The sequence below is a fragment of the Anarrhichthys ocellatus genome, unplaced genomic scaffold (genome assembly GCF_004355925.1).
Source record: "Anarrhichthys ocellatus isolate YVR2014 unplaced genomic scaffold, GSC_Weel_1.0 scaffold1, whole genome shotgun sequence".
Classification (NCBI taxonomy): domain Eukaryota; kingdom Metazoa; phylum Chordata; class Actinopteri; order Perciformes; family Anarhichadidae; genus Anarrhichthys; species Anarrhichthys ocellatus.
The window spans coordinates 960,219-985,506 of NW_022280031.1; the positions used below are offsets into that span (position 1 = coordinate 960,219).

Consider the following 25,288-nt stretch of genomic DNA (forward strand, 5'->3'; position numbering starts at 1 on the left):
CCTTTCCACAGGTTTTAAGACCAGGTAATTGTTTTCAACAACAGCCTTTGAGTGGATGCCATCTATCCCGGAACACTAAAACCACAATACACTGCAAACACAGTTTTTTTTATAGCCAGCAAAGGTTGCCTTAGATTTGTACATAACATTTTTGTTGAGGCTTTTAAAACCATGATGAATAAATGATGCTCTGCTTTTGAAGTTCACTACAGAAGATGGTTTGGTTAATGTAGACAGAGCTTTAACAACTCTCATTAGGAAAGCTCTTAAAAGAAATAGATAGCAATGTAAGTCACAGTTAAAGCGGCCGGGTGTCGCATCATCCATCATTCACTGCCTGCACAATGAAAAAACGGGTATAGGCGCGAGCGGGGAAACAAAACACCGTGACAGCGCTGTCGTTTCTTTCTTTCACCGAGGAGTGGGATGCTGAGACTTGCAGAGGGGGGGAGAACTCAAAGTGAACTCATAAAATTTTCAGATATGACAATACTAAACCTCTTCGGGCTCTGAGAGGGTTAGCTTGAGCATGCATGTGTATGTTGGCGTGTGTGTACGTGTCTGTGTATGAAAATCAAAGAATGTCTGGAAAGCCTCGTCTATTTAAAGCCTGCTGTTCCAGAGCTACACAAGTGCTGAGGCAGCTCTTTTGCCTGTTTGCTCTCTCTAACCTAACCCCCCCCCCCTCTCCACTTCACTTCCATTCATTCTGTCTCCGCCTGTGTTCCGAGGATCAAAGTGCCTTGATATCATTCATAAACCCGGGCAACGTCTGTGCTCCTGCTTAAACAAAAGCTTTCTCCTCAGAAAGGCACCAACAGAAATGTCCAACAGGAAAGGTGCTCATGAAAGGCAAATGAAAAATTTATCTTGTTTTTTATGTCATTCGACTTGTTTTTTTCTGCCACTGCATGTGTGCAATTTCATTCGTGAAATATAGATAACTTGAAAGAGTTCAATCCATTTAAAGACACATACTTGGTTGCAAGATTTTATGAGCAGCAAACATCGGGTGCAGCCCTCAGTCGTGCCTTTTCACTGGACATAATGCTTGGTGTGGTCCTGCAGGAGTAGTTGAACATAGCAATGACCACGAAAAAGCAATACTAATGAACTATCTTGTCATCCATCATACACCAATACATTAATCTCTTCATTCGTCAATCAATACATACATACATCCATCTGCTTACCTATGAGGATGAGCATGCAGACCAGCAGTGCTATGAGCGCCCCGGGGCTGAGAGCGGCACTCATTACATAGGCTGTGGCATTGCAGGACTGGATGGCTCCCTCTGTGTTGCAAAAAGAAAAAAAAAATGTATTTACTGTACAGATTCAAAACTAGTTATGAGTCACGTCAGTGGATAATGATTAAGCACTGTTTTTATCAAGAGAAAAACATTTTAATATGATATTACACCCCTCTAAAAACCCTGTTGAGGGCCATTTGTCTGCAGATCTGTGCCCTTGTGTTTATTGTTCTCCCCAAATATTAGCTGATAAGAACTGTTTGCTAACCAAAACAATGGCATGTAAATGACCTTTTTAGCACTGCTGCTGATGATCACGGAGGTGACATTGATGATGACGTTAATAACGGTGCAGCTCCTTCAGTAGATCTCACCTGTGTCGCAGCCACAGACATGAATGGTCAGGGTGCCTGTGGAGCTGAGGGAGGGAGGCCCGCTGTCAACCACCAGGATAGGCAGGAAGTACACGTTCTGCTCGTGGCGGTTAAAGCCTGACCGCTGGGTCCGGATGCCAGCTGTGTTGTCTGGGCGGGTGGTGTGAGTTTGTCGGAGGGTGGGGGTCAGAGACACAAGGTAAAGCAGAGGATAACACATGAGCGACTTAAGAACAAAACCTGTTTGTCTGCTCACTGATGTCTGTTTTTTACCAGACTGCGGTGGAATCGATGAAACTCCATCCAGTGAGTGCTTTAATTTTTTTGTTCTACTAAACTCTGTACTGTTGGAAGTCGAACAAAAGGTGGATTTGTTGATCATGCAGACTCCTTTGACATTACTAAAATGTCAGGAGAAATCATTGTTGACAATGTAATATGTTTTTTTCATTTGATTCAAAAATAACAATGAAAGACAGAAAAGTACCATCCTTGTGATAGTCTGAATGAATAATTTTCTTTAATGCATAGTTCAAGGAGTCCGGCCAGGAGATGGTTTCACCGGGGAAGAGAACTGCTTTTGTGCTGTTAACATTTATCATGTGTCTTTTTTTCTTCTTCTTCAAACAAAAACAGGAGAGAAAATGAGCGAGAGAGAGCCACTGTTTGAAATTAAACTTCATCGGTGTGTGTGTGTGTGTGTGTGTGTGTGTGTGTGTGTGTGTGTGTGTGTGTGTGTATATATGAGCCCTCTCCCAGAGACATAGACAAATGTAACAAAGAATACAGGAGGAGGCTTTGACAAATATAGTCAGAGAAGCTTTGTGAGCAGACTTGCGGATACCAAGCAATCCATCTCCCAGAGCATATATCACCGTTATCCATGTCGCCCTAGAGCTCCTCTGGCACATGTAGAACAATCTTCATATTACTGTTTATGTGCGGGAACGTTACGCCCCTGAGTTTGTCCTTTTGACTTTTACACAGCATTGTCCTTCAAATGCTGTCTGCTTTAGAAAAAGATTCTCTCCAAAACATACAGTATGAATACTTATAGACTGAGACATCTTCTGTTGTTCTGAATCAAAACGAACAGCAACAATCCCACGTCCACCTTTATCTGAAAGTAGTTAATAAAGAGGTGAACTGACCAACTGACTGATACTGACATCTCTAGAGCCACACCCCTTGCATGATGAACTACTTGGTTATAGTTTGGTAAAGATCATGATCATAGTTAAGAGAAAGCGATGTTGACTGCTGGAAGGAATCTGGATGCAAACAGCAGTCTCATGGCCACCAGTCAGCAGGTCATTTAAAGCATTTCAGCCAGAAATCTTTTTTTTTTTTTTTTCTTTTGTGGACAATCTTAAACCCGAACTTAAAACCCTGCCGCAATATGTAAAATAGTTTCTTTATATTTTGTACTCAGTTAAAGGCACAAAGTCACAGAAAACAAATGCAGCGACACTAAACAAAATGACTGAAGAGCAACGTGAGGACTTGTACAGTGTAGCATTACTTTAACAACGTCGTGTGGCTGTTCTACTGAAAAGTAGGACTCCTCACGGATGTTGTATTATTTTAGCGTTGCCATTCACACTTTAAAAAATGTGTCCCACAGTAGCACATGTGCAAAAAGGTTTTTTAAAATGTTGTCACTGACTGACAAACCCCTACAAAAATAAAATAAGGAATAAAAAAGCGTTCGCATGCTTTGAATACAAGTAAAGGTAATCCACTAAAAAGTTAATTTATTTTTTCCTCGCAGCTTCACATCCTATGAGATTTCTTTTTAAGCATGATATGGGACATTTTCCAGGTTACATGATGGCAGTCTGTCATGCAACCGCAAAGTTTATTTGGTAAAGATGAGGTTTTGCTCTACACACTGCTTCAACCGTTAGCAATATGGGGGGGTGGGGGGGGAGTCTTTTCATCACTTTGTGTCAAGACATGGAGACAGAACGCAATGTGAGGCCATGATGGGGAAAAGAAAAAGTGACAGATTGAAAGTGACAGGTTGACAAATGTGTCAATGAAAAGAGACACCATAGTCAAAAAAAGGGGTGGGAGGATCAAAAGGCTATGCAGGGTTTTGTTTGTCTTCCTCCCAAATATATACGGTCTACTGTTGTGTTTGTGTGTCTGTATTTATGTCTGTATTTCTATGTTGGTAAATGGGGTGAATAGTGACATTCTTATATGTATGCATGAATATACTGTGATTATTACTCATTCTCCCTTAGCATACATACACGCAGCCAGAGGTTGTCGAAAAAAATGTAATCAAAGAAAAGCAGATCCTGATGGTCTGCATGACGTGTTGGTGTGTATATGTGTGTGCGTATTTGTGTGTAGGAGAGAACGAAAGAGCCAGAGGGACACTATTGTCATGTTTCTTCCGGTCTATGCATATGTGTGTACAGTATGTGTGTTTACTTTACATACGTCCCATGTTACGTGTATATCCATTCACACACATGTAATGGGGCTGCAGCCGGCCTCGCTGCCTTCATGCGGTGACATTTCCCTTGCTAGGGTTGCTCCCCTGACATTTTCCTGGTGTCAGATCAATCTTGATTTAACCAGATGTCACATTCAGTTAGGTACACATCTCTAAACGAGGGATCTGCAAGCGCGTTCGCAAAAACACAGACAAGCATGAACAAAACCAAATCTTCCTGACAAAGCAAAGTCATCAATGGGGAGCATGGTGATTTTAATGTGTCCTTACATTGTGCAGATACAGCATGTGTATGTTTTTTTGTTTTCATACAAAATGCAATTTACATGATGACGCTAAGAAAATTATGTTTGCTGTTGAAATTCTATTCAAGGTGAATCAAGGAATGATTCTGTGTTAAAAAAAGTGTTGAAAATATAGAGAAAATTACATATAAAACGCTATTAATGTAAAAAGAAACTGTGTCAGACATGCAATGGCTTGCAATTCTTTCTAATGGCACTGGTAGGAGGACAGGAACATGTATTCAAAAAATGCCCCCTGTGATTTGTCAACATCCTCAGTGTACTCTATGAATTGTCTTTTGTTCGAAAACATATAATCAAGCATATAATGTTGCTTCACCTGTGCATGTTTAAAATGCGAACAAACCCACTCACAAAAAATAGTACAATTTATGGACTCCTGCTTCGTACCATTGTAACTTAAAAATCAAATAATGCTGATAATGACATTAGCACAGCTATAGCTAAATATGCTACTTTACCAATAGCCCCTAAACAATGACCTTTGCCCTCTCACCTTTGACATCCCAGAGGGTGAAGTGTCGATTGCTGGAGGCTTCAGGGGCCAAGGTGAAGTAGAAGCGATGACCAGATTGTGGCTCGTCTCTATCCACCACACTGATGGTGTGAATTAGCTAAGAAGAGAGAAGCAACCCATGCAGAGAAGAAATAGGGTTAGATTTCCTGCTCAGATCCACTCAATGGGAACAAGAAAATGAATATGAAAAACACTTTACACTTTACATTTCAAATGCCTATTTCATAAGGGAGGGAGTGAGATGGAGCGAGTGTACTTGGATGCAACAGACTGAGAAGAATTCCTGTCAAAGTGCAGTTCAAAGGAGCCATAGTCACAAAGAGATACAAAAAAACATCTTTCTTCAGAAAGTTGACACAGCAACATGTAAAAAATGCTAAACTATCATAAAAAGCCTTGCTAAAGAGCTTTTTTTCTGAATAGAAAAGGACTACCATATCCTGTGAGGCTGCCTTATTTGCTCCAAGAGAGGGTAAAGTATAAATGCTAATGTGCAGAGGAACAGAAAGACAGACACAGAGGCTCAGTGAGAGTCTAGTCCTCGTATCTGATGTTACAAAATAATAGTGATCTACATTCAAAGATAAAACTCAACTGTGATCCAATTTTGAGAACTCTGTGTGAACACAATAAGGTGAGATATGATTCACTGCGAGCTGAGCAGACATCAAACAGCCCTCGGAGATCCTTTCACCCTAACGCAGGCCTCTTGGTGACAATTCATCGTCTTCTCATCCTGTGAATCTGCAGCCAACAAGCTGAAGAAGGATATTTTCATATCGCATCATGTTTGAGTCCACCTCCTTGTTATTATTTTCAATTTCCCTTACCTTTTCTTTGCTACGCACTTTCACTGAAAAAAAGCTAAAAGAAAGATGTACTCTTCCGTGTAGCTGAATAAAATAAAGATTCAAAGTTGAAAACAATGGACAGTGCAGTACAAACACTAAAATGTGTTTTTAAGAGGTAGCTTGAATGTTGACCAACAGAACAGCGGGATGACGAGTCAAGCTATTAGAGGTTTCGGCTGAAATGTTTTACCCTTAATGCTCTGAAACTAAAGTTGAATCCCCTTGTGGTATTATTCTACATTTTATCTCAGTGTCTTGAAACTATATAAACACAGTTACTGAAAACAGTAACTCCAATGACATCTTCCCCAAAACATGTAGGATTGTATAATCCATCATCAGTTAGTGCTTCGAATGATGCTAACAATAGCTATTCTATTATGTGTGTGACAAAAAACTTTGTACATTTTGCCTGAGAATATTTTAAAGCTATATTTTCTTCCCATTTTTAAATAATGGTTCTATTCTTTTGATAATACATTTGTGGAATGATCTGTTTTTCTTGATTGCACGCGCTATAAGTGCTAAATCTAGCGAGAAAGTCAGCAACACTGACAGCCCTTCCCTTCAGGCTACCCTCAAAAGCCACTCCTCAAAAATTATCATTATGAACATAAACAACTAACATGGCTATTGTTAGTATTTACAGCTGTCAAGTCACTGCTCTGGAGTAAGCGTCTTGGCAAGGCAGGTTTTTGAAGAGAATTATAAACCCCAACTTTTATAAAATTTGATTACATTTTAAAGTTTGAAAGCATCTCTTAAACTCACCAATTAACATGGCATATTTTATTTGTTTAATACATTCAAAAACCAAAGTGTAAAAAAATTGCAGGAAGTTGCCTATCAGACTAAAATGACAGATTCCTCCTGGCCCAAAAACGGTGAATTCGGGGGTTTCATGCTTCAGTTTTTGTGGGTATTACTGTGGTTTATTTTGTAAACAACAAAATAAGTGTTAATTAGTGAGGTTTAAAGGGGCGGGTAGGCTAGTTTTAGAACAACTGAACAGAACTAAGCTAGCTGTTTCCATCTGCTTCCAGTCTTTGCGCCAGATAGATGACAGTGGTATAATCTGCCTATGGCACTCTCCGTCTCCAAGATGCCAAACTATACCTTTTTTAAAAGAAAATGTTTACCATTATTATATAGCAGTAGCATATAGCATTAAACTACTTTTTAATTCAGTAAAGTTTTAACACGTTTGTATAGTTCAGAATGCTTGTGTCCCTCTACCAAACAGCTGTCTCCATGCTCTGTATCTACTGCTGTTGTGTTGTCTATCACAGCATGCAACGGACATGTAGCACATATGGCAAATGTCATTTTGTCAATAGAGTTGTTTACCAAAAGCCCATTCCTCTCTGAATGTGAACAACTCTACATTCCTTAATAATCAACTTAAACAACCAACACCTTTCAATCAATTGCATGAGGAGGAATCAGAACACATCAAATCGGGTCAGGAAGCTCATTGAGAGAATTGTTTCCATCACAAAAATTGCACAACATGACTATATAAATTGTGACGGGCAGTGGAAAGAGACAGAAAGGCAATCTATAACATCCACAAATGGCTTTTCATGCCTCTGTGCTGGCGACAGGCATTGTGTTTTCTGGTTGTCTGTGAGTAAGTCCATCCGTACCCACGTACGTCTGGCCCATTCTCATGACAGCGATATATCAAGAATGCCTAAGGGAAATTTCTTCAAATTTGGTGTAAATGTCCACTTGGACTAAAGGATGAAATGATTAGAATTTGATGGTCAAACATCACTGTGACCCCATGTCTATCTAATTCTCATGAATATGATATCTTAGGAACACCTTCAGCGAATTCCTTCAACTTTGGCACAAACGTCCCCTTGGACTGAAGACTGAACTGATTTGGTGGTCAAAGGTCACTGTGACCTTAGAAAACATGTTTTGGGCATAACTCAAGAATTCATACTAAGTGATGACATTTTGAAACTGCAAAATGACTGGTTGGTGGAGGAATACAACTACAAGTGGGTAATTATAGTTTCATCTTTGTGCAACCTTGTAAAACGCCCGCTGAATATATTTTGACTTGGAAGTCAAAGAAATACAAATAATTAGTTTTTACACACAGAATCTCCCCCCACCTCACACCTCTGTTTCACCCTCACATGCACACGAGCAAACTGCTTAGAGGCACTGTTGGAGATCCGCAGAGATGCACACGACAAACAAATCCCAGAACTGTTATTAAGTGAGGCATTTCTCAGGATGATTAAAGCAGGATGTTCAATGGCTGTGATTCCTTTGTGTTGTCTTACAGTATCAGATAAGATCAACAGAAATATATCAAACCAATAGCTGTTACAACAGCCGTCTCCTCTTTAAGGGACACAGTACTTATAACAGGTGAAACATGGCTTTGTATACTGGACAGAATTCTTCTCTCTATCTTTTCCTCTCTGCCTCTTCAGGCTGCTCTGTATATTCCTCACTGAGATTTCCGTTTCCTCTTGATTCTTTCTCTTTTGCATTTATCTTCTCCAACGTATCTGTCTCTCATGCTTGTCGTTTCCAGAACAATGTCTCCCTCATTTATCATCCACCTGTGAATTGATTATTCAAACAACAATACTGTAGATATATATATATACTGTATTTCACACACTTCTGGGACATAAAGACATCTGCTTTATTGTGTAACTTTTAAGCTGATGTTGCGTGCCTGCGAAAGACAGCCTCATTCGTTTTTGGCACTGCACACAACTCATTTTTTTATGAGCTTGAGTCGTGGCTGTGCATTACTGTGACTAAGCTACTGCCGAGCACACTTCCGGGCTACAATTGTACCTTCACAATAAACAGCTCCTCAGCATTGACGTTGCATCACAGACACAGAACAGGCTTAGTCATACCCACAGCTCAGGGAGGTTGTTTGGGATAATATGGCTGACTTTGTAATTACAAAATGCATCGGCATGATTTCAGGGCAAATCACACGCTTCTTCCATAGCGCTGCAGAATCTGCTCTTGACACGAACACTTGGAAATGAACCAGGAATTTCTGCCTGTATTCCTACAAAGGTGTTTATAAGAGAGAACATATCATTACATGCCATCTCAAATCCTGACCCATTGTCCGGATTACTATTCTTTCTGTAATGGCTTTTATCGCTTTTGAGACAGAGGCTCTGATTCATAGCAAAATACATTTTGTGAAATGTTAAGATTACGTTTCTCTTTTACATACAGTCTCAGACCTAATGTTCATACTGTGCTGAATGTATCAGCAAAACATTGACTGCTAATATTTTCTAACTAGCTAGCCAACTATATCGATGGTTGGCAACTAAAATAAGATTTCAATACCATATATTTAAAATTAAGCAAATAAAACAATGCAGCAATAGTGTTTCCCCCATCATAAGGGTTAGTTAAACATTACACTATCATGCTTTGTCTGTGTCTACATTACCATTACTAACAAGTACACGGTGTTAATGCACAGTAGTTGTATACAAATAACATTTGCAGGACACAGGGTTGCAAAAGCTGCCACACTACCGTATAACTCACATGAATATGGCGATTGTGGCTAAGTGGATAGCAGGGCCATCTTTCAATCAGAGGGTCGGCGGTTCGAGCTCCGGCTCCGCTGAGCAAGACACTTAACCCCAAAATTGTAGAAATGTGATAGACTCTGAATTGTAAGTTGCTTTGGATAAAAGTGTCTGCTAAATGACTGTAATGTAATGAATAACTGCACCATGTGGTTTTTAAGTTACATTTCATTATTTCAAAGACCACCACGCATCTAGTCAATACACAGTGATCTATGAAGAATCCAACTGGGTGTGTTGCATGCCAAAGCAGGCCTGGTCTTATCTTCTCATCATTCTTTGGAGCGGACAGTAAAAGAATAAAGAGCAAAGAGAAGACTTAAAGCAAAAGCTTTGTTATCAGCTGAGGGATGCAACTCCTCACTTCTTTAAAGAAATAGTGAAGACGTAGTAAGTGAGCCATGATCTGCGTCCTGTGACTGTACCCCTAGCAGGGGGACTCTCAGGCGGTGTCTCGGGGTGAGTGCAAACTGCCGAGGGAGAGAGAGAGTGTGAAGCGGGAGAGGAGCAGAGCAAGCGTGTGGGAGTTTATCGAGCAGCTATAGCGAAGCTCCCGCAAGCACAATCACCTAATTAGATTTCTATCTCGCGGCCCCCTTTCCTGACCCCTTTAAATCTCTTGCATCCCTGGAAAGCTAGAAGGGAGACTTTCCCAAAAGTACATCCCATATCATGAGCACTAGAGGTGTGTGAAAGGTCAAGGTTGCGAAAGGGAGGTGGCTTACTCATTCACAGCAGAAATCAACCATTTCACGATGGGAACAGGGAGGAAATGAATAAATAAATAAACAAACACACAACTACTTAATATGGGCTGAGAGTGGTTCATCTCTGAAGCTTGGAATGCACTTTAAGTGTCAGAGGTGTGTTTTCAAACACATCCATTATTTTCAGTGGTAAAAAGCATCCTCATTGTGTCCAGTGGAGCATTAAGTGTCTCAATGCATTGGTCTGAACTTGATTCAATTTCAGGATGGAAGATTGTTCTTTATACTTTTTTTGGACCAGCATCAAAAGAAAAAAAGCTAAAATATTATTTAAAGCCAAGAATTGTTTTTCAGAGTAAAATACTAGACAGTATTCTATGAAAAAAAAATTGGTATGCCTATATTACAAATGCTACAATGCTTGCTTTTTACTTGTAATCACATGACATGTTTGGGGATTTACATCATTAGCATAAACAGCAGATAGACAGTATACACTAGGTTAACGAATATGTTAACATTGTTAATGTTAATGTTCGTTGTAATGTAAACATTGACATGAACAGGGAAAATCAAAAAGAAAAAAAAAACATTGCAGAAAACAGTGAATATTCCAGTGTCTCTCTCGGCTACTGGTTTGTCTGATTCAATGTTAACATTGTAGAGATAAAAGGAAGAGGCATTTGGTGAGTAGAACAGACGACTCATTTAGTCTCCTACTCATGAAATACTGTCTGGCAAAACTGAGTCTGTCTGGCTTTTTTCCTCATCAGTGTTTGTTTGCTTCTTACTTTACTCCCTTCTGTTGCGTGCGTGTGTGTGTGTGTGTGTGTGTGTGTGTGTGTGTTTGAGCATGCATTCTGTATGTGAATGAGGTGAGTAATTGTTGCGTTCACGTGTATGTGATGAGTGGGTTTTAGACAGGCCTAACATTTAGCTATTTCAAACCGACTCTCCCAGGGGTTGGAGGTTGGCGGTGACATGGCCAAACTGAGGTGATCTGTCGCAGTGACACACTCAGCCAGCTGTGAGGCGGCACGGCAGAGTTGACAGGCCTCGGTTACCCCAGGCCATACTTAGTATTTGGCTTTCCACCCAGCCTTTTGTTCTGCACACATGGCACTATATGATATCTGTCCCTCTGCATTCAGTCAGATAAATACCACAAGGTGGGCGAGGAATGGGCTGAGAGGCGAAGATTTTGTTCACGTTTCATTCCTTGAGGTGCAGCAGATTGGGAAAATGGGCAAATCAGGAAATGAATCCACAATAGTGGAAATCAAAAGAGGATTTAAGTCTTGTGAACTACAATAACTATAACATCATCAAGCTTTTTGTTATTTTTAACTGATCCAATACATGGCTAAATGGTCATACTAGCAAAAGTGAATCACATCTTAAGAACTGTGAGGCTCATTTAGAAATTGGTGGTTTTGAGCAGAGTGATATGTGTGGCACTAAATTGCTCCCCTGTTGGCTTTGTTTATGCAGATATACATTTATATTTGAATTGTATTGATTTACATAACACTGTTATCCAGAGTAACAGGATGTGGTCATTTTTATTTTTTGAAGTTTGACTCGACCTGGGTTGGTTGTCAGGGTTAAGGTTATGGGTCATGGAATACATTACACCAATGAGAGTCCTCAAAAGCATAGCAGTTCAAATTTGTGTTTGTCAGATTGTGTTGCAAATGAGGGTTTTTAAGGCCCAAGGCAAAACAGCGTCTCTTTCTCTCCTGCTTTACGTAGTCATTGCTAATGGGACAAGAACTCACTTCTAGTCAAATCAGGACATGTAAAAAAAAATAAAAACTGAAATGACCTGGATAAACCTTTTTGCAGTAATTTGTCTTTGTTTGGAATTTCGAAATGTTCTACCGGTGTATGCTAAAATCTAAACTGCAGATAGAAAGAGGAGGATATAATTATATTTACTGTACTGATGAACCTGTGACTAATAAATGGATTGTTCTGCATGATAGTATCATAGAAGTGTGAATCCAATCTGTATTTACCCAACGCCTTTTTCCTTGAACTTTCTTCCCTCATTCTGTCTTACTGTAAAGTCACTTGTCTTGCTTTCTCTTTCCACCTCTGACCATCAAACTAAATAGCAGATAAAAGGTGAGAAGCTATTTAACACACGTCATGGCCCTGGCTTCAACTGTGTCCCCAAGCAAAGCTGCTTAGCCTGTGTCACCCATTTTTTTTTAAATTTACTTCTCTGCCAACCCCTCCCCTTCGCTCCACATGTATTCTCCCTCTAAACACAAACAAAATAGGTTGTGCTGCCAACTCTCGAATGGGATCAAATCCAACCGCAGTTAAAAGGCTTAGGTTAATCTGATTTTCTCTGTGGTTCCACCGAAAGCAAGACCTGAGCCAGGGAGCTGACACTCCATGAACGAGACTGGTTGGTAACACAGCACACAACAGGAGACAAAGGAACGCTCCTCATTAGCTTAGTAAACCGGGGGTTGATCTGACGTATTGAAAGTGTGACAGTTAAGGCTGTGTGTATACAGCATGTGTGTGGGTGTGTGTAGCCTGTCTTCATTTCCTTGTAGCATGCGTGTGTGAAGCGACAGGCATGTATAATTGGCTTTATGATATAATTTGTGGTAAACGTAGAGCGTAAGCAGATTCAGCTGATATGGAAATACAGACTGACAGACAGACAAGAGGGAAGAGATGAATGCAATGATTTTTATTGTTGTGGGGAAAGGTCCCCATATGGGAGGTGAGTCCCCACAACGTCACTGTGAAAACAGCTTTTGATCCCCGCAAACACACGCATACAAAAAAAGAACAAAGTAGCATGAACAAATTACTTACTGACCTGTGTTTTTATAGAATGTGTCGCATAGGTAAAAAACACCACCAACAGAAAACACCAAGTACATGATGGCATGTGCCTTGTTCCACTGACAGCTTGATTGATTGATGTTATGTTGAAAATAAATTACTGTTTACTGATAATTAGTCACAATCAAGTCCTGCTATCCATCAACTGATACTCATTATGCCTTATGAGTGGGTTTTAGCTGATAAGCAATGTCAACATGGAGAAGTTGTCAACCTTGAGCCAAGCAATTTCACAGTTGATTCAATTGAAAAATAAAAGGAGTTGCCAGTGTAGCAGGCCTTTAAAAAAGGTGAAACAGGCTAGACACTGAACAAACCGCAATAACCCTGTCTTACTTCCTTTTTACAGAGGCCAGATGAAGTGAGCAAAGGGCTCTGGGTCCTCCAGAGGCATATTTATGTTTGACGTCTATTCCAGGTGAAAGAAAAATTGACTCAATTATACATATTTCCAAGAGCTGTTGCCCTGTCCAAGTAAAAAAAATAAGATTAACAACATGCTGGGGAGGTGAAACTAAATTGAAGCTTGTTTTACAAGCAAACATCTGTTGGCTGATGCTTATATCTCTGGGCCCCTCCTTTTGCATCTTCTTTATCTGAATAAATAAATAAGTTCATCCTGGGCAGGCCCCTTCCCCACTGCTTAGTAAACTATGTTAGTGAAAATGTTCTACAAATATATTTCTAGTTGTCAGTACTACTGTACACATCAACATACCTGCTTTGACAAGACAATGAGATGAGATTTAATGTGACATCCTTGACTATTATTGGTTGGATTCCAAGCTGACACTTAGTAAACATGGTTTTGCACAAGCCTGGAAACAAAGCACAGATGCAAACAATTATCAACAATGTTAGCATTTGTGAAATGTTAATTGAAGCAATTATTTTACGTGCTAGAGCATTGGCTTTAACCGCTGCTTTACCCTTATTTGAATTTAATATGCACATTTAATTATTTTACACTTGGCCTGTATCTAATACCCAGGCCAACTGCACAGACAACATTATGTGAACTAATAAAATGTTGTATTAATTAGAATCAAATAAGTTGTGCAAAGACTGTGACTCTGCTGTATGATAATTAATGACAAGAGAATGTATAGCAGATAATGAATTGGGCTAAGTTAGCCCGGCATTGCTAACATGCTGCAAACCTAAATACATTCAACCCTTGTACAGTGTCATTTCTGCTCCTATGTATTGTGAAGTCAAAAGTATAACTACAGATGTGATTTTGATAATAAAAATGGTTTATGTGCTTGTAGCTTTGTGTGTGTGTGGGTGTGTGTGTGTGTATGTGCGCGTGTTTGTGGCTGATATTTCAGAAAGTGGCACAGAACTCTTCTAAGTTGCAGAGGCAGAATGAGGAGAGCAAAATATGCATCAATTTATTCATGGCAGAGATTCATAAAGGCTGTCTGACAACATCTTGTTTGCTCCAAATCCCTGTGCAAGTGCTGGCTTGAACATCGGACATGGCCAAATTGCTCTGATTGGACAGTTGCCAAACAACTTGATTACCTCTCAAGAGACCGAAGAGTTTTTGGTGAGGGGCAGAGTGCCAGCATCTCTGATTTTCTTAGAGTACTGTGAATCAAAATTTCACTTATTGATGAGAAGAAATTCCGTAGCATTAAACTGACTTCAGTTGACAAGAAAAATGTTTGGTTAAACATCCTGAGCCTGTCATTGCATTCAGGTTTATTGGTCTCACTTCAATGGAAAGGTGTATATATATGATATACGAGTAATTCATTCAAGTGATTTGCTCATTCACTTCTCTCTCTGAGTTGAAAGGCCCGCAGTAGAAAGGCTCTATCCTTGCCATTACTCAGAGAAAAAAAAATACTACGAACACCAACGCTCTGCACCAGCGCAGACAAAGCAAATCAAAAACTTTTCTTCACACCACTTACTCCATTTTTCAAAGGTAAAAATGCAGTGACTGCCAACAACTACAGGAAAACTTTTTTTCATTTTTTATATATTATTCTGAAAATAACATAGAGGAGAAAATTGTTTCCCCCATGCCCCCAGTGGTTACCCCTGAGGGTGAAAATGAGCATTAGAAAGCCTTTGACCCAAAGCAACACATTTTCATTCAATCTCAGCAGCCGACTCCAACAGAGTTCCACACAACAACAGAAAAAAAGAGACTCTACAGAGAAGAGACAAAAAAAAACTGGGATACAAAAATCGAGCCGACGTAAATGAATGATGTTCCTGTCAGACGGCCACTTGTACATAGACGGTCATAAGTGCAGAATAAAAGAGAATTTGGTGGACAGACTCACGGACGTCAATGAAGCTGAATGTCAAATTCTCCTGTAGGTCTATGGAATCCCTATCTTTGGTTTGTAATTACATTGTGACATATTTCTCTGCATTTCTCTCTAATGAGAGCATTAAACACCTTTTATTTTACAATGCTGAGAGCCAGCAATGATCTTTTTGCTGGAAGACTAATCATCTCAGGGTGATTAGGAGCTGAAGGTTAATGTGGGCTCTCGCGGATGGGAGAGGGAGCGAGGTGGGAGTGAGGGAGAGCAGACCTAGAAAGGCACAGGCGGGCGGCGTTGCGGAGGCACAGGGGGGCTATAAGTGGTTAACAGTCTGTGGATCAAAGAGAGGGGAGGCCTGAGTCTCATTACACATGTAAATGCAGCTTCCAGCATGGAGGCCCCACTTTAAAGCCTTGCTTTCTTTAATTATTCCTCTGCTCTGCACATGATAATTGGGTTTAACTTAGCCCAAGGCCTGTTGGCTGTATAAGGAGAATAAAACACCCTAATGACTCTGTCCGTTTTTTAATGGCGATACAGGATCAGATATAACCATGGTATTACCTTTTTGTCCTGCTTTTTCAAACAGGCTCCCGTAGATTGATTGGTGCTGGGTATTGATGCAACATAAAATTTGTCACCTGTTTGCCATTTAGGAATTAATGTTCATCTGTGCTAACTGCTGTATCACTTTGAGTGTGACATGATTGAACAAAAAAATAGGTAGAGAACTACCATAAGCAGAACTACATTTCATTGACTGTTTAGCTTTTGTAATGGAACAAATTCATGATTGTTTTTGAGAAAGAGCTCGTTAAATGAAATGCAGAAATCTTTTTTACAAATTCTGTATCCACTCAGATGGGAATTCCCCAAACTCCACTATATTTAGTTTAAACAATCACAGCACTGACATAAATAAAAATGTCAATATTTAAATGTGTGAACTATGAATTGTAAATTGTGGGTGCGAGTAGGACAAAACATCTGTGATAAAATACTCTAAACTCTTGACTTTTGACCATCGGGTGTCATCCAGCAACTGTCAACATGTGTCATAGGAAGTGTGTACATTTTGTAGGTCATGCCTGAGCAACTTCAATTTGCCAATGACGCCTTTGGTTGAAACCTTGAATTTAGAATATTCTATCACAGATACTCTATCTGTACCTAAGGACAAAATAAATCTCAACAATACATTGTGATCTGGTCTTGTGCTTTGCTGTATCAATGCACAGATATCACAAATCTAACCTGTGATGCTGATGTACAGGTTCGTTTACTCCTTACATTTTATCTTCACACGCTTCTGCTTCCTGGCAGTTTTGCCAGTTTATGGCTTTTACATTTAAATGACCACACGCACGTATTTGTTACTGTTAGTGTGTTAAAAGGCTCAGACTCAATTTCCTCATTTAGTTGTCACACATCATTAAAATCTTCTATTTTACTCTTCAGTCTTTTTACATATCCTTTCACATGCTATGTGTTATTGTAGGTGAGTCTCTTCCAATATGTTACACATAGATTGGCTGTATCATCATGGTTTAAATGGTTCGTCATTTAAGTCCAGGGAACTTAAATGACAAAATGCTGGTGGAAGGCAGGTACTACATTAGATAAGCCGGTGACCATGCTGCCATCTGTGACTCACCAATGTAGTCTAAATGAAATGAGCTCACAGAACAAAGAGTTCTTAGTACTAGACACCTTCACTGACGTAGATCAAAACTTCTCTTCTGTCTATTCCTATCTTCAGTTAAGATAGAGGTCAGAGTCGAATAATGCTTTAACAATGTGTATTTTTGGAATAGTGACTAATGAAAATTAAGAATATTAATAACGTTTGATGTAAAGATACATTTATTGGAATGGAGCTATGTAACTGATATTTGTGGGTAATTGTTTTATGTATGAATGACTTACTTGCAGTAAGTACTTCTTCCTATAGCACTATTGTGATTAATGTGTATAGTGCAAAAATCAATTACTGATGTTCTATCATACTACCCCCGGCTGAGTACACTTCATCGCGCTTCACATCAATAACCAGCTTTGAGTTTTGTACACTAACAAATGTGGTGTGCTCAACATTGCGTGGGCTGTGCATTGTTTTTGGTGCTGCCTTTCAATCTGAATTACCCGCAGGTAATAGGTTTCTTTGTGGCATTGTTAAAAGTATTTGTTTGTTATGCTGTTAATGTAATTCATTAGTGCTTTGGCACAGCGCTGTTTCTTCAAGTGCCTTTTAACTCCTGCCTTCAATATCATCAACACAGACATTTACAGATGAAATTCTTTCTGTGAATATACATATGAAATTACTAGATGTTTTTATTTTGAATCAGGAGAAACTTACCTGGCCTGGTTTGGCATCTTCACAAATGGAGGCTTCGTACGGTGTGGCCAGTTCAGGAGGATTGTCATTTACATCCAGAATACGAATTCTCACTGCTGAGTGGGACGCCATGGTGTGGTTATCTACAGGAGAGACAGAAAGAAAAACACATCAACGTCAATTGCATGACATTATAGTTGCATTTGATATATTTAAAACAAATTACAATGCATGTAGTGGTTGGATAAAGTAAGAGTACATGACAACACATAACTGGCAACTGAGTGGCTGACGTTCTGATTCTGGTTGGACTGTTTCTCAAATAAGAGGCTGTCTACACTGAAAGCATTTCAGTCACAGTTTTCAGCTGTGCATCTTGTGCACATCCGACGCTAGAAAATATTTAGCTTGAATCAATCAGCTGTGTACACAGGCTGCATAAAAACACAAGTTTCATTATGCTTTATGCAAGTAGCTGCAACCCAAAAACAGATTTTTACTCTTGGCTGCGAGCACCACCAGATGACATAAGACACTGGTGTAAGAGTCCATGGGCAAGACCATCAATGCTCATTACATTACAGTCATTTAGCAGACACTTTTATCCAGAGCGACTTACAATTCTATCACATTTCTACACCGTAGGCACAGCTACAGGAGCAATTTTGGGGTTAAGTGTCTTGGTCAAGGACACATCGATATGCAACTAGCAGAGCCGGAGCCGAGGATCGAACCGCCGACCCTCTGATTGAAGGACGGCCCTGCTATCCACTTACCCACAGTCACCCACATAGCCACAGTCGCCCCTATGCTCTTCTTGTCTGCCTGTGGTACGAGCAAGACAAGACTCAGATGGATGCAATTTCCCACAAGAAAGAAGCATTGTGGCTAAGTGCTGAACGGTTTAACTCGAATGCCTCCTCAATTGCACCCATTACCTGCATAACACTTTCTGGCACCAGTGAGTGACATGAAAATGAAAAAATGCCCTTGTTGGTTCTAAGTCCTCTCTATCCAATAAGGACAGTACAATATAGAGCTGTTTTAAAAGTTCTGCGTGCAAGAGGCCCACCTCAGCACAATAATGACAAATCAATGCAAATGTACCTCTGTAATTGAATTTCTCATAACATTTTCAACAAGATAAAACACACCAAAAAACATCACAATGCACTCTCAAGACATTTTTCTTAATAGGCCAGAACAACAATGTGGGGGTGGAGAAGATTATATAATTAGTACAAGCAAAACCCACTTCAAATTATCTCCATGAATCTTAATTCCCATTTGTAATAATAATATGATAATGTCTGAAGGAGTTTCCATTTTATTCATAAAAAACTATGTACAGTACAGAGGGAGCCTGAGGCCCCCAGCATGTGTGTGTGTGTGAGGTGAGTAACAGAGGAAGAGAGAGAACATTACTTCTGTGTTAAATGAGTGATCTGCTCACTTCAAGTGTTTGGTCTGGATATCCTGCTTAATTGGAGTACATAGCTCATGAATAAATCAGTATACACAGCTGTCACCACCCAGTTCATGCACCCTACAGAAATTGTAATGACATGCAGCTACTGACAATTATCCAATGATGAGAAAAACACACATAAATCCTCTCAGTAAAAAGAGCTCCAGTGAATGAATTTAAAGAGTTGCAATTATGTAAATAGTGCAAATTGTTAAGTGCAATTCAGTGAACTCACTCTTATGAATGAGTACCTTCACTTTGTGAAACGACTGATGCATGTACTTGTGAAAGCTAAATTAACACTTAGAAGTGCTCCAGGTTAGCGTTTGCTATGTTAATGGCTAGTTAATTATAAGTCGTAGTAACTTAGTATTGCAATTAGATAAATTAAGTGAAACAAGTCTCACAAACCTTGTAAGCTGGCAGTGCCATCTACTTAATGTAACTATACCTTTGCAAATGCATTTTTTGAGTTTGCATCAAAAGGTTCCAGGCAGTGTTTGCTAATTTTTTGACACAATATTTATCGATTTCCACAGTACAGAACAAATTTAGAAACATTTAGTCACCCCACTTTTCCCATATAATTGTAGCATCTATTGCTTTTTCAAGTGGTATAAAAAGGGAAATAAAAAGTGTTTCTTCGCAAAACTTATTAAGAAATTTAAAGAGAAAGAGGTCACTAAACATTATCAACCCATTCCTGCATGTTTAAGATTTGGCCTCAATTTGAGAAGTAGGAAACAGGTGATTGTCAGCTCCGGGGAGCTGAATGTTTGCTAACCTCTGGTTGAAGTTAACATGTTATATCCTGAAGTTTTTAACAACTAAGGCATTAGTTAAGCATTGGAGACTAAAACTGAGAGGTAACGAACACCTTAGGATGGAAATGAAGGTGAAGGCAGTGAATTGGATATAAGTTCCATAAAAGCCCATGTTGGTACTTGTTGGTTTCCATACATTGAAATCCAATTATTAAATTTAGAAATGTTAGTTGCACAGTAATAAAAAGTGAATTCAAGTCCTGATAGAAAAACATATCCGTGAGTGTTTCATGATCCCTATCCCACCGATACGGATTATTAAACACTCATGGATATGTGAAACTACAACTACTGTTGAACGTTGGTAGACCTCGCAATACTGCTGGTTTTGCCACTTTTTATATAAACATGTAACATTAAATATACAATCAGCACTCTTCTAAAAAAAATGTGTATTGTTTGCACTGTTGCAAGAGGTCACTTTTTAAGAACAACTACAAATTGGTATATTTTGACTAGTGATTCATTCTGTTAATAACTGCCAGTGGAGACTGGACTGATGTCCTTAGAAAGAACCTAAACTCCTCTAGAACGTCATTTTTGTATTATTTTGGGTCTCAATAGTCACTCCTCTAATCTGTGTCTTTACAGCAATTTTCAAAATAAGTGTTCCATAAAGAGGACATTGAGGCTCAACGGGTGACACGTTTGGAGGCGTGTTTGCTTTAATTGATGAATCTCCTCCACACCCAGTCGTGGTAATTTCCCGGCTGGGTGATATCAAGGGTAAAATTCAGGCTTAAAAAAGTAAAAGGAAACTGTTGGTGAACTCAGAGACACTGTCTATAATTTTCTGAGGGTCTACGAGCAGGACAGAGAGAGATAACTGATGCCAGATGACATACCAGTGGGCCACAGGTCAGATAGAAAAAAGAGACAAAACAGATTTACCATAACAGTCCTGCAAATCGGTAATCAACAGACTTTTTTGGACAAATTCAAGCTCTCTCCCTCTATCTCACCACACAGTTCTGCCTAATATTGGCACAGCAGCTAATGAGAATGCTGGTCTCGACTAATAGCGTAATCCTTACATCAATGCAGAGTTATAATTGATTGCTTTTTGCCGGAGCAGCAAGAACATAAATGCACAGAGTGCTCCACCAGTGCTAAATATCCTCTCTGTTCTCCTCTTCCTCTAATTTCGTCTTCACATTGTGCTGCTGTCCCCGCCGTGTCGGAATGAAAACCAGCAATCATCGGATGTTACACATTTTACATTTCAATTCCCAAAATTGAAAACAGATGAAACAATATCTATCCATCCCAAACTCACTTCATGGGGAAAAAAAAGAGTTATTCAGTGAGACAGGTTCATTCATCTGGACCAAGTGGCGTCGTTCTAAAATCGGTCTTCAGATACAAAAGAAGAATAAAATAATTTCAACAGATTATTGGCATGCTCTGCATCTGTGCGGCACTCACCAGCTGTTGCAAATCTTTCAGAACGACTGTATGGTAGATCTCTCAAGCACTGCATTATACTGACATAACTTCAGGGAAAACAGAGGACGTTGAAAGTGTGTGTGGATGTCTTTGAACACATGTGCGTGTCTGCGTTGTGTGTGGGTGTGTGTCAGGAGCCGCATGCTCCTTGTGACCAATAGGCTCATCTTCTTTGCTGGGGGAAACAGTTTGGTTTAAAATGTCACTTTTGTCAGGAGGGGAAATTGAGAATACAAATGTACTCAGCAGCATCTGCTTCTGGTCTCTTTACTGAGCCACGGGCAGTCACGTATAGGCACAGAGGCTACCAAATATTATGGTCATTTTTCCTCAGCTACAATGTTCCAATATTACACAGACTCACAAGTGTACAACCACAATATCTTTATAACAGTTTGAGTTTTTGTGTGTTTAAGAATTAACAGCTGTAAATGCTTTGTAAGTAACAAAACAAAGCAAGACATTTCAGGAGCATCTGAACACGCTGAATAATGGAAATATTCATATTTGCTTTTCACAAAAGATAACAGATTCAGGTGCTGGTGACAGCCGCTCATTCCATTACAATGTTCAGCCAACAAATATGGAAAGTAACTTCCACCACCATCAAGATTAAACAGGTTTAGCATACACACATGTCTGATCCAAGGATAATCAAAACATGCTTCTAAATGCATAGGTTTCCTCTGTGCTGCTTTTCATTTATTTCCATGACAAAGAAAACTCATGGACAAAATGAATGTAAACAATAATCTTGCTGAACCTATAGCACCAATCTCATACATAAAATCCCAATTGGACTTTCCATCCAAACACCAGGTGAGACATGCTCACTGTAAACTCTACGATACACACTCATTGATGCTTTATAAATATCACAAAACCTCAACATCAAACCTCATCCAGATTCATATTCTTTTGTCGTGGTCAAACAATGAGAAGTAATTAAAGGACAGTGTGTAATATTTAGGGGGATCTTATGGCAGAATTGTAATATAATATCAATAATTATGTTTTATTTTCTACATTAATCCCAATAGCTCACTTTGTAATACAAGACTGTTTTTTCAATTTCACTTTTATAAAACTGGGTCCTGTACCGCAAAGCAGGTTCAACATACCAGGGATATATTTGCATTATCTGGCTTCACTAACTCTAACAAACGCGATCCCACTAAGTGGCCCTATGACCATGGTTATTAATTAACCCAGTATTTCAACCAAGTGTTTTTTTTTAATTGGGCTATAAGGGCGTTCACATAAAAGCGGCGGTGTTTGCAGGGTATGACGAGTCACAAACATGGACAAGTCAAACGTCAGCAGTACCGCATATTTTACAAGCGAAAAGCAAACTATATTATTAGAAAAATACAAGTTAAACACATAATTCATGCTAAAAGTAACACAGTTACAGCTGCCAAACGCAGGAAAGACAGTTGGCGAAAATTTGCTGAATGTGTGAATTTGCAGACGTATAATATGCCACATTCAGGGCACTAGTAGATCTGATTATACTTATAATGAAAATTAATAATTAGTTTGTGTATTCCTTTAAGTTAATGTGTTGCTTAGATGTATTCTTATAGTACAGAAGGCTGCTTTATGCATCGCATTGTGGAAATTATGGCTTATTTGACAATTTTAGCTTTCAGCTGCAACACAGGCAGTGTAAAATGGACTTTCATATTTTATAATCACCCACAGCATATATAAAAGAACCCCTAGCAAAGTAAGGCGAGGCAATGCTGTCTTGGCCAGGTCTCCCTTGAAAAAGAGATTTTTAATCTCAATGGGACTCATCTGGTTAAATAAAGGTTTAAATAAAAAATAAATAAAAATTCTGCATTACTGTAAGTGCATGACTCTGGCATGTCACACTGCAACATACGGCTTAAGAAGCTAACACACATAAGCGAATATATGAAAGCAATATATGAAAATATATAATTTTGTGTTATTGTGTTTACATATGAATGTAATTTATGGTGTTGTCAGATTGCTGATAGACCACCCTGTTTACATTTTTTTTTGTACCTCAGTAAAAAGGCTTAACAACAAGAAATATGGATTAACGCAGAATATTTAGTTGAATTGAAATAATTTTGGAGATGATTACATTTTCATTTTTTCAATAAATTTTGACTTTTGGACTTCACAACATTTTAAAACAATAGGAAAAACATGAATCGGAAACAATCCTACGTAGCCACCACTGCAATCTAATTCTACAAATAGTATAATACCAAAAGAACATTAGAAGTAGGGATGTACCGAATAGTTCAAAGCTTTATTTATAACATTGACATTCAAATTTGACAAAAATTAGCCTACACTAAGTCTACTTACCGCTTTGAATTATAGCCTATTTCTTTTTGATCTGCTCCCAAATCCCATTCACACCACCGGGGTTGCAGATGAAAGAATAAGGTTGAATTAAAGCTGCGAGCAGCATTGATCGGGCCCTCGCAACTTCACGCACGTCGAGGGTACTAGCAGAACTCTGGCCATGCATTTCTGTGACCGTCATACACTGCGTGCACAAGTTAAACGGTATTTCCTGGTACTGGCAGGACTCTGGGTGACGCGGCTATGAATTTCTGTGACCATCACACTCTGCGTGCATGAGTGAGATATTTACTGTGTAGACCAGCAGCGTAGCAAGATCATGTTGCCAGGTCTTAATCCTCAAATGTTTTGAGTGTCCGATACAATCATAAATGTAAGCCTTTAAAGATCATTAAGAAAATGAATGTGTGTGAATGTGCTTCAGTGTTTGTAACATAACAGAGTTTACTGGGATTGGGTTCAACTCCCTGCAGTGTCCTACTGATTGTATTTGGACTTACGTGAAAGTTAACAAAACAGTAGTACCATTTGCTGTTGTTACTTGAACACATTAATTTAACACTGTTTTCATTTTAAGTTCTTCTGTAACTTTAGATTGTAGTGTGAAGCATTCATTGTAACGTTTAACCTGATTGTCATGAAGAAGCTCTGGACAGATCATTTATACTAATGCCCACTGACATGGTTTGAAAATGCACTGTTATCTAACGTTTGCTCTCCAAGCATCTTAGTTTGCACATATTTAGATCAGAGAAGTCTTTTTCTCATGGTGTGCCCACAAACCCTTTCAATAAGTTCAGTGTTTGGGCCGCTGTAATTATAGAATCCTGCTTACGTCCGTGCTTATCAGTAGGTGGCGCTATGGCTATGAGTTAATATTGGCATGCAGAAGTCCTAAAGCCATGACAGTCAACAAGCATGTCAAGTTTGGGACAGTTTTGACAAAGTACAGTCGAGTTACAACAGCTTGATGGATGATGGCGAACCATGTAAAATGGCCATCACACCATATCCACATCGTTGGATGAAACCTAAAGCTTTCAGTAACTTTCAATCGGTAAGGTCTTTAGATTGTTCTGACAAAATTCTAAGCTGATCGGATTAATTCCCTAGGAGGAGTTCGTAGTACAGCACCTGGAAATGGAAAAAAAACACGAGAAATTCATACAAAATTCAAAATGGCTGACTTCTGGTTGGGTTTAGAGCATGGTCCCAAGTGACTTTATTTTAAGTCCACATGTGATACATGTGCCTACCAATTCTTGTAAATCTATGTGAAACGTACAGCGAGGGCTGCTTCGTCGAAATGTTGTAGGGGGTGCTATTGAGCCGATTTGCCACTCTGAACCAATAAAATCATATTATATAACTACATTTTGGGCTTTAAATGTGTATGCCAAGTTTGCTTATGTTTCGAGCATTTCTAGCCTCTCAAAAATTTTTAGGGTGAAGAATGTGTCGCCACGGCAACAGCTTTTCACAAAACAACAAGCTTTAAGTAACTTTTCATCACAAAGGTCTTTAGACTGTACCGACCAAATTTGAAGTTGATCTGATTAATTCCCTAGGAGGAGTTTGTTAAAGTGCAGCACCTGGAAATGACAAAAACGACACTAGAAATTCATAAACAATTCAAA

General features: G+C 39.2%; 1 protein-coding gene across 1 annotated transcript in view; it reads right to left on the reverse strand.

The window, feature by feature from the left end:
• The window catches only part of cdh22 (cadherin 22), a 154,312-nt gene that overhangs the window by 9,018 nt on the left and 120,006 nt on the right, over positions 1-25,288 (reverse strand). The window contains exons 10-13 of the mRNA XM_031848850.1: positions 17,589-17,710; positions 4,896-5,013; positions 1,628-1,777; positions 1,194-1,295 (exon numbers count right to left, since the gene is read on the reverse strand). Of these exons, the coding sequence (XP_031704710.1) occupies positions 1,194-1,295; positions 1,628-1,777; positions 4,896-5,013; positions 17,589-17,710 (492 nt within the window). The remainder of the gene's footprint in view (positions 1-1,193; positions 1,296-1,627; positions 1,778-4,895; positions 5,014-17,588; positions 17,711-25,288) is intronic.